The 9782-nt window shown below is 25.3% G+C and overlaps 1 protein-coding gene across 2 annotated transcripts; it reads right to left on the reverse strand.

Annotated features, from left to right (window-relative positions):
- Positions 1 to 4606: 4606 nt before the first annotated feature.
- Positions 4607 to 9183, reverse strand: LOC106757467 (PLASMODESMATA CALLOSE-BINDING PROTEIN 3). 2 transcript variants are annotated; one of them, XM_014640140.2, is made up of 4 exons: positions 8981 to 9183; positions 8448 to 8684; positions 7710 to 7743; positions 4607 to 5017 (listed from the first exon to the last, which is right to left on the reverse strand). In XM_014640140.2, the coding sequence occupies exons 1-4, from the start codon at positions 9033 to 9035 to the stop codon at positions 4867 to 4869; spliced, it is 477 nt and encodes a 158-aa protein (XP_014495626.1). In that variant the 5' UTR covers positions 9036 to 9183; the 3' UTR covers positions 4607 to 4866. The 2 variants fall into 2 exon arrangements, with proteins under 2 accessions (XP_014495626.1, XP_022634728.1); XM_022779007.1 differs by having other exon boundaries at positions 4607 to 5020.
- Positions 9184 to 9782: the final 599 nt, after the last annotated feature.

Below are 9782 nucleotides of genomic sequence, written 5' to 3' on the forward strand. Positions count from 1 at the left end.
ACGTGGATGCTTTCAATTTTATCATTATAAATGTATCTGGGATATATTGAATAAAACAATCCTTTTCCAGAATTAAGGAATTCTCCACCGTCTTCTTCTTCATTTTCCCGTTGCCTCTTTTTTCTTCTATTAATCCAACAATTACTATATGCAATATACAATTAAGGCGACACCCCATACCCCTAACTTAGCACACAATTGTATTAACCACATTATCTTACAAATATAAATTGAAAAATCATGTGTGACATATATTTTAACAACAGACATACAAATATTATATGTATTCACAAAAACTTTATTTATCATAAACCATTTACTCTCAAATAATAACAATTGAATCATATTGTAATTAAAATACACAACCATGTTACTTTTAAAATAAACCTTTCAAACTTGATAAGACAAAAATTATTCTAACTTTATCTACTTAAAACATCAATGCATAAAAATAACTCTGAAATATCTCAACAAATTTCAACTTTATTCAAATAAATCACCTCTCACACTTAAGTCAAACCTCAATATTTATTTTAATGTCTCCAATTTTATCTTAACCTCTGGTAAAATTAAAATAGTATTGTTTGATATCTCTAATAATATACACATATATTTATATATATTCCAACCAAATAAAAATAATCAATTTCATTATTGATTGTTTGATACCTACATTAATAACAAAATAAAGCATGCAATCCTATAGCGTAGCAGTCAACCTATTTTATTTTTAGTCCAAATAAAACAATCACATAAGTATTAGTAATCACCTGATTAGTTGTACCTCATTCAATTTACATTACTAAAAATTCAAAAATTTATATAAATATAATCCTATTCACAACAACTTTAATAAAAATGGAAATCTACAATTTATTTAGTTATTTTAACACAATATAATTCAACGAAACCAAACACCTAAATATCATCTTGAAATATTAATTATTAAACTATAATTTTTCAACATAAATAAAATAATCAAAAGCGTAATTATTTATACTCAAAATTATATATTATACTAACTTTAAATCCTTAAATACATATATAATAAAAAAATAAAGTTACAATTTCAAACTTGTTAACTTTTAGAATACACTAATTTCATAATATCTATTTAGAAATAAAATATAAATTTACTACTACACATAAATTTGCAGTTATAATATACACTAAAACATTATTATGTACATTAAATGTAAAATATATAATAAAACAATTCATATATGCAATATATTATCTAATCATATAATAAAATATTACAATATACAATGTATAATAAACTAAACATATACTTTTTTTTTTCAAATTTTATCATTAATTATTTTCATACTAATTTTAATGAAACTACAGACCATAAATCAATTAAAAACAACTATATAATCTATATACATTACAACATCACAACACTGATCAATTGTTTTTTCTATCAATACATAATAATTAAAAGCAAAGTTAAAACCAACAAATTTACTTAACACTCGAAAAAGAGAGTTGCGGATAAATTATTATATATATTTCAGAAAAATAAAAACAAAACAAAAACCATAGCCACAACCAAAATAGTCTCATCATAACATTAATAAATAACATAATCTCTTTTTATTTTATTGTGCACGCACACACACATATAAATTAGTAATAATTTACAATTCTTTTTAAAATTTAAATTGTAATTAAAAAAAAAAAAACAGAACCTTATTCATATACAACTTCACAATATATTTCCCAAAACCCAATCCAAAACAAGCAAACAAAAGTAAAAATAAAAAGAACACATTAAATTAAAAACTAATTTTAACTTTTCCACAACTAACACAAAGCCAATTAGATATACAATCACATAATAACAGTAAAGAAATTCACATTTCTTTATAAACAAAATAAATAAAAATAAATCATCAATATCAATCCATTCAACTACCTTTTTCATAATAATAATAATAATATAATAATAATAATAATAATAATAATAATAATAATAATAATAGTAATAATTATAATTATAATAATAACACATACTATTGAGAAATGTGGAGTATCACATCGATACTTCTCTTCTCAAACTAAATACAGGAATCCTCTCTTCCTTAATATTCATTAGTAAATAAACTATACCTTTATAAATTTTATTGCATAAATCATTATTTTTCATTATAAGGTCATCACCTATTCACCTTCATGGGATACTTTTGTTTTTTCATATAATTATTCAACTACTTAATTTAAAATATAATAAAATTTACAAAGAATATCCAAATTTTATTGATCCCTGGATATCACATAAGGCAAAGAGGATCAGATTAACAATATTCTATTTTTCCGATTATAACAGAAACTTTAAATAGAAATAGTTCATCAGAGATATCATTATTTAGCTCATTATAAAAAAAAAAACATTATTCTCAATTGAGTTTCAAAGAAGAAGTTCCTTGAAGAGCTTGATCAACCAAAGTCATTTAAACTCTTGTTTGAATACATAATAGAAAAAAAGAATGAAAATTGAACGGAAAAATAAATATAGTAAAATATAGAGGGTGCAAAAGGAAATATCTATGTTCCCGTCTATATCACATAGATCATGATTCTTTCATGTAACTGCCAAACTAGTTTAAAAAATTATTGTTTGACACACCTAAATTTTTTATATTTATTTGATATTATTTTTATTTATTTTTTATTTTTTAAGAAAATACAAAATTTTATATTTTTATAGTCATTTTCCCTTTTTACTTTGTGTCAAATGTAAAATTGTGCATGATACCATAACTCAACTAGTTAATATATTAAAATTTTTAAGCAATTATAATTTTATTGAAACTATATAAATAGCCATTTTTATTTACTTACTAACATAACATGTAGTTAAATCACAATACAAATACAAACTATGTATTGAAGAACTTTTAGTAGCATGATGAATTGTTCCCTGATTTGAATAATAGTAAAATTCATCAACATTTAAAAATATAAGATATATAAACATATAAAGATATAATTAATAATAACAGTCACATTAAAAGAGGATGGTTGTACAGTGGACAGATTAGGTTAATGTTAGAATGATATAATTAATAATAACAATAGAAGAATATTAGTATGCAAATTAGTTTAATGTTATAATGGTTGGATTAGATTTAGTTTAATGATTCAATTCTCTTTTCAAATGAAAAAAATAATTCGGAAATACAAACGAATTTGAATGTTACTACTACTTAGGATTACAAATCTACTACATGAAATGTTGTGTATCATGCATATTTACTAATAAAATCATACTAATACTATAACAGTTAATCTCCTAATTATTCTTTTTCTTATATTTATTCTCCAAATGTATGTTTAAATGACAACTATTACGAGAATGTCTCAACATCTTCATTTAACAATTTTTAAAAGTTATATTGGAGTAGTACTGTTAAAATAGATTATAACATGTGGTCAATTTGATTCAACCGGATTGAGTTTGAAAGGTAAATTAAATTTAAATTATATCATTTATAATATATATTTTAAATATAAATTATATAAGGTTAAATACTTTTTTTGTCTCAGTTTTGGTTACGAATATTCAAACTGGTCCCCATTTTATTTTTCTGTTCAATATAGTCCTAAAGAACGTAATTATGTTCAATTTAGTCCTTTTTATGTTCAATGTAGTCCTAAAGAACGTAATTTGTGTTCAATTTAGTCCTTGTTTGTGGTTCACGGAGTTTGTAAAAAGGACTAAATTAAACACAAATTACATTCTTTAGGACTACATTGAACAGAAAAAGGACTAAATTGAACATAATTACGTTTTTTAGGACTATATTAAACAGAAAAATAAAATGAGGACCATTTCGAATATTCGTAACTAAAACTGGGACCAAAAAAGGTATTTTACCATTATATAATACGTAATGTAAATTTAATAACCAAAAGATAAATTATATTTTGAATTGTACAAAAACTATAATGCAATTTGTAATATAAATAAGCATTAGGGATCCTACAATTATAATGTAATTTATATTTCGAATTACCTTCCAAATTTACATTACGATTTGTCATATTATACTATTTAAAATGTAATTTACATTTTAGATTATTTAATTTGTAATACAAATTTAAAAAAAAAAATCAGAAATATAAATAAAAAATGCATTCCGAATCATATCATAATGTAAATTTGAAATCCAAGAAGGTTGCAAAATTTTAATAATGGGAAAATTATGGAGTGTAAAAAGAAATTTTCAGGAAATGAGTGAAAGTCTTGAAAATGAAAAAGTAAAACATTATAGATAATGATATTTTAACAATATTTTTTTGACAATGTTTTAACATTATCTACGTGTTATTTTGTGATTGGTCCAAAATTATTTTACAATCAATAATAATAATTATAAACATCAACATATGCTTTTGTCTCAGTTTTTTTAAGTTGAAATCGTTCAACCACATTTTGACACGTGTGCAGTGTTAAAATAGTGTCAAAAATTGGTGTCAAAATATCATTTTCCTAATCATAAATATCAACATAGATCAATCATTAAATGATACGTAAATAATGTTAATATTATAAAAAGAAAATATTATAAAAAAAAATATTGTTAAAGTAAACATTATATAAAGATGAAAAATGTATTAATACGAAATAACCTAGAGTTAATTCGATAGACCCAACACCCACCACCTAAATACTAGTTGAAAAGAAGCAAAAACCCTTCCTTTGATTGAAGTAGATGTTAGGAGAAAAATAGGAAACGAAAAACTAACGACTCTAATTGAAGAGGTAGAAGAAGAGAAGAAATGCACAGTAAAATACAGCATAAGATATTTGTGCATGATAATAGCATGGTGAGAGTGATGCAGAGAAGAAGACAGTTTTCAGCAGCACCAAAAGAGAATGATGACGAAGCCTGAAAAGAAGGAAATGAAGAAAGTAGTGTTGATAAGGCCACCATCACTGTCATCTCCCACTACTCCTCCTGCTGTTGAACTGTACGGAGACGAAGGTGTGCTTGTTCCTGTTCCTGCACTGCTATTTACCAAAGGGTTATTCAAATACTATTATTAATATTTATTTATTTTATTTCTTTCTTTTAAATATGATTTTTTTTTTCGAAACAAGTTTTCTTTCTCTATTTCTGTATTGTAAAAAAATTAAGATACAATAAAGATGATGCAGTACTTCCCATTAATAACAACGTAATAAAAATAATATTTTAACCTTTTTTATCATCGAGAAAATGGTTAAATATGTTTTTAGTTTCTATATTTTGAGGCGATTTTGGTTTTAGTTCATTTTTAAACTAAGGTACAATTTAGTCCTTCAATTTTAGAATACTCTGGTTTTAGTCATTTTTACCAAGTTTTTTTCAATTTTATTTGCTGTTTCAAACGCTTTTTTCAGTTAATATTGAAGCAAAAATATGTCAAACAGTATAAACAATTTGGTAAAAATGACTAAAACCAGAGTTTTTTAAGGTTGAAAGACTAAATTGTATCTTAATTTGAAAATGAACTAAAATCAAAATCGTCCCAAAATATAAAAACTAAAAACATATTTAACCCATTAAAAAATGCAGTGCTAATAAAAAAAAATTGTTAAAAAGGTGATGATTCTTAGTCGTGTCAGTTTTTTCCAGAAAAAAATTGTGATTTTGATATAAAAGAAAACAGATGAAAAGATTTACAAATTTTGTCGGCAAGAAAATTAAAAAAAAGATTTACAGTTTTTATATAAAAAAATAAATGTTAAATAATAATACTTTTATAGTGTTGAACCACTTTAATGTCTTACTTACCTATTTAACTATTGTGTGATTCTCAACGAAAATGTTAGAACCCTATTAAAAAATAATTTAATACTCAAACCAATATATAACTACATCCCACTATTTGTTTAATTAACAACCATTAATCTATAAATTAGCATCAAAGGATCCATTAAGAAAAACAGTTAAATAATTATGGATGCTTATAAACTTCTTCTTTTTTTTCTTTTATTACATGAAATTAATTAGTTGGTTCCTAAAAGAGGTAAACAAATGGGATAGAAGAGCACACACATTTGAGACAAATTTGCCTTTTAATTTTTCTTTTTTTCACCATAGATTTAATGTTTTTCTTTCTCACTTCCTATATTTTGACACCCATCAAAGAAAAATATGTATATAAACTCGAAGTAATAATATTTTGGTTAAATTTATTTTAAAATTTCTAATTATATATTGTAATATTACTAAAAATATTTAAATGAACGTATTCTTTTAAGTGGTGGCGTGAAATTTTTTTAAAAATATTATTTTCTTTTATACTTAAATACTACTTTGGCTCTTAATATGATTAAGTTTATTCAACATAATTCTCTTTGTTTTTGTCTGTTTAATAAGATTATAATTTTTGTTAATTTAATTTTTTTTATAACGACATTTACAATTAAATTGTTAATAGATGTGAATCATATACATGTCAGTTTGTGTTTTTTAATTTTTTAAATTTGAAAATAATTATTTATATATCAAATTAATATTATGTCACGTGATTATATTAATATTACATGTCATTGATAACATAACGTGATACAATGCTGATTTAATATGTAAAATTTTTTAAAAATTAAAAATAAATACATATTATATATTGTTCATATCTATTAATAATTTAAATGTTGTTATAAAAAATATAAAATTATCTAAAAACTTAACGAAAATTAAAATCATACTAAATAAAAAATACCATATTAAACAAATTCGATAAAAAAATAGAGACAAAACCAATATTTAAACCTTTCTTTTATTAAACAATTGAATCAGCTATTCCCTAACTATAGGGTTGATTAAAGTAACTATAGTGGTGATGGTGATTAAAATTAGCAGTCCATTCCTATGCAATTACCTATTTTTATTGCATGAAGAAAGCTAGGTAGTGTATTTTTAAAAGTTCCCATGACATTTTTTATTGATAAGTATTTTATACAACAAACTTAATGCCAGAAAAAAAAAATTCAACTTAGTCAAAGGAGTTACTGAAAATTTTATTTAATATAAAAAAATATTTAAAATGAGTATGTATTAAAATCACTTTGGTAGCATATAAATATGACCAATGCATCATCATCATCATCATGTAGAATGGTCAAATGAGAAAAGACATTGGCCTACAATGGACCACCCAAAATAAATAAAAGTAATAATAGATTTGGACTTAGCCTAGGAAAAAGCAACGTTATTCATGAAGGTCCTACCTAGACTTACATTTAAAATTTCAACATTTCATTCATTATTTTTTTAATTAAAATGTCTAGAATGAAGAAAAGGTAACATCAGATAACCCTTTCATCCAATTACATGATTAGGCAGTGATCAATATATGAGAAAAGAAATGAATAATGCATTCTCTTGCCCACTTTCTCACAAAAGAAAACCTACCTTTTGTGGGGAATGGATAATTTTAATGTAACCATAGCTCTCATTCTCCATTATTATGAGAAAAGTAAAGTTAGCTACCATATAAAGTCACTACCCACTATGCTACTAAATGTGTATACTATATACAATACAATACAACATACCAATTACCACACCAAACTTTAGGCAAAAGAAAACAAAAACTAAACCAGAGCTAGTTAAGGAGCAAATTTGTAAAGTTGTTTAAAGGTTTTGAAGAATCAGATTCCAAACTAAAGGTAACAGAAGATGAACAACAGAGTGATTCAATATGCATACCTGGAGCTAGCAGGGTAGGAACATCCTGCACTGCCTGTTCATAAAAAAAAAAACACAAATTTTGAGTTGTCATGATAACCTTGAGAATCTAATAATATAAGTAACTATTCTAAAGAGAAAGAGATTATAAATAAAATAATGATACTTAGACAACATTTTCTTGATAACATTTGAATATCATTTATGTGTGATTGATTCATAGTGGTATTTATGATTATTATTATTGATTGTGAAGTAATTTTGGACCAATTACAGAATGACACATAAATGATGTTTAAATATTGTAAAAAAAAAATATTATCCAAGTATCATTACCCTTATAAATATCACTACTAGAATCCTTAATTCAACGACTGTGACCTAGTTGGTAACACAATGGATTTGTGAAGGATCATTTGAGCTGAACTTTCACAAAAACACATAACTTCATAAAGGGTTTTTATTTTATTTTTTTAATATAGCTAAATCCCAAGTAAAAAACTATCCAAATTATTAGTAATCTTCCAAACAAAAAAGATATTATTATTAGGGCATATGTTAAATGAACTGATGTTGACAACACAGAAAAATCACAGAAAATCCAAGTGGGTTTTAAGAAGTCCAAAATTTGCACCTGGAAAAACCATTCTTTTAGTAAAATGGTAACTTAATGAAAATACCCAAATCCTTAATTTTGAAGGATATCACGAAATTCCTCTGATGAAGAAAGAGGAAGAAAAAGTGGTGTGGAGGATTTACTGGGATCTGATGCAGTAACAGTGGCAGTTCCTGCAAAGTCACAAGAACCTTGAGCTTGACCCTTCCTTTGGAAATAGCTGTTAACTGCATAGTTACAGTGAGCTCTAACAGTGTTTGGTTGAAAACAAGGGCCATTTTGGTGCAAAGGGTTACAATCAGCCCCAGCTCCACACGCATAGTCTAAGGTTTTCTGCAGTATGGTATCACTTCCCTCCTTGCAAACGCACCAAGTGGCACCTATCACATTCCACACAAAAACTTTAAGCCTAAAAAGAATCTACAAACACACATCAAGAAAGCATGTGTTTGATCATATTTCAACAGTTGCGGAGAGATGACACACTCTGCATATACTCATCGTGGTAGCTATGTTGTTGTGTACATAGAAATGATAAAAATGTTGTGACAGAGAGATGTAAATCAAAAAGGATGAACATAACATAACATGACAGAATCCTTGTTTAGCCAAAAAGAGAAAACATGAAGAAAAGAGGCTTTGTTGGTACAGATGAAAACAACTCAGAAATGCTTACTTGAAGAGCTGGTGAAGAACAAAAGAAGCACTGCTGCAACAGCAAACAAGGCCATGCTGCAGAGTTTTAGAGGTGGAAGGAGATAGATGAGGTTGTTTTGGAAGAGGAGCAATGGTTTTTATTTGCTAGAGCTAGACAGAGTGAGTGTGATGTGAGATCAAAAGCTGAGAATGACCAAGACAAAAATATAAGAGATGATTTTTATTTTGATGTAATTAAGAAACGAAAATATTCTTTCAGCCACCTAAACTTTTTATATTTATTGACACTATTTTTACTTTTTTTTTTTTAAATACAAAAATTTACATAATAATAATCATTTTTGGGCACTCTTTCGTTTACATACTTACTGCTACCAGTTTATGAATAAATAATACTATTTATTGTCTCGTGTTTCTTCTCCCAGGACCAAATGTTTGCATAGGAACTCAGAAAAATGCAGGTGTGAGCAGAGAACACAACAAAAAAAGTTTCTGTGTTACTGTTGTAAGCGTGTTTGTCTTGTTAATATATACCCCGAGCTGAGCCCCACATCGAAGGGAAAAAACAAAGTTTAAAGATTTAACCTCGAGTTTAATGAGTTGAACTAGTTGTAATTATTTAAAAAGAAATTGATTAAAACTATGGCTAGTGATAACATACAGAAGAAATAAAGTATATATAGAAACTAATAAATATAATATGCTATGTTTAAAATCAACAATAGCAAATAAAATTCATTAACAAATATAATATACATGATTTAAAATCAACTATAAATCTCTTATAAGAATCAACTGCATACAAATTTGTTGAAATTTTG

The sequence above is a fragment of the Vigna radiata genome, chromosome 3 (genome assembly GCF_000741045.1).
Source record: "Vigna radiata var. radiata cultivar VC1973A chromosome 3, Vradiata_ver6, whole genome shotgun sequence".
NCBI classification, from domain to species: Eukaryota; Viridiplantae; Streptophyta; class Magnoliopsida; order Fabales; family Fabaceae; genus Vigna; species Vigna radiata.

What these genes read in the sequence shown, in the direction of transcription:
- LOC106757467 (XM_022779007.1), bottom strand. Translation starts at nt 9,035, where the DNA reads ATGGCCTTGTTTGCTGTTGCAGCAGTGCTTCTTTTGTTCTTCACCAGC. An exon ending in GTTCTTCACCAGCTCTTCAA is followed by an intron (nt 8,685 to 8,980) that starts GTAAGCATTTCT and finishes GGAATGTGATAG; the next exon opens with GTGCCACTTGGTGCGTTTGC. An exon ending in TGTTACTGCATCAGATCCCA is followed by an intron (nt 7,744 to 8,447) that starts GTAAATCCTCCA and finishes TTTTATGAACAG; the next exon opens with GCAGTGCAGGATGTTCCTAC.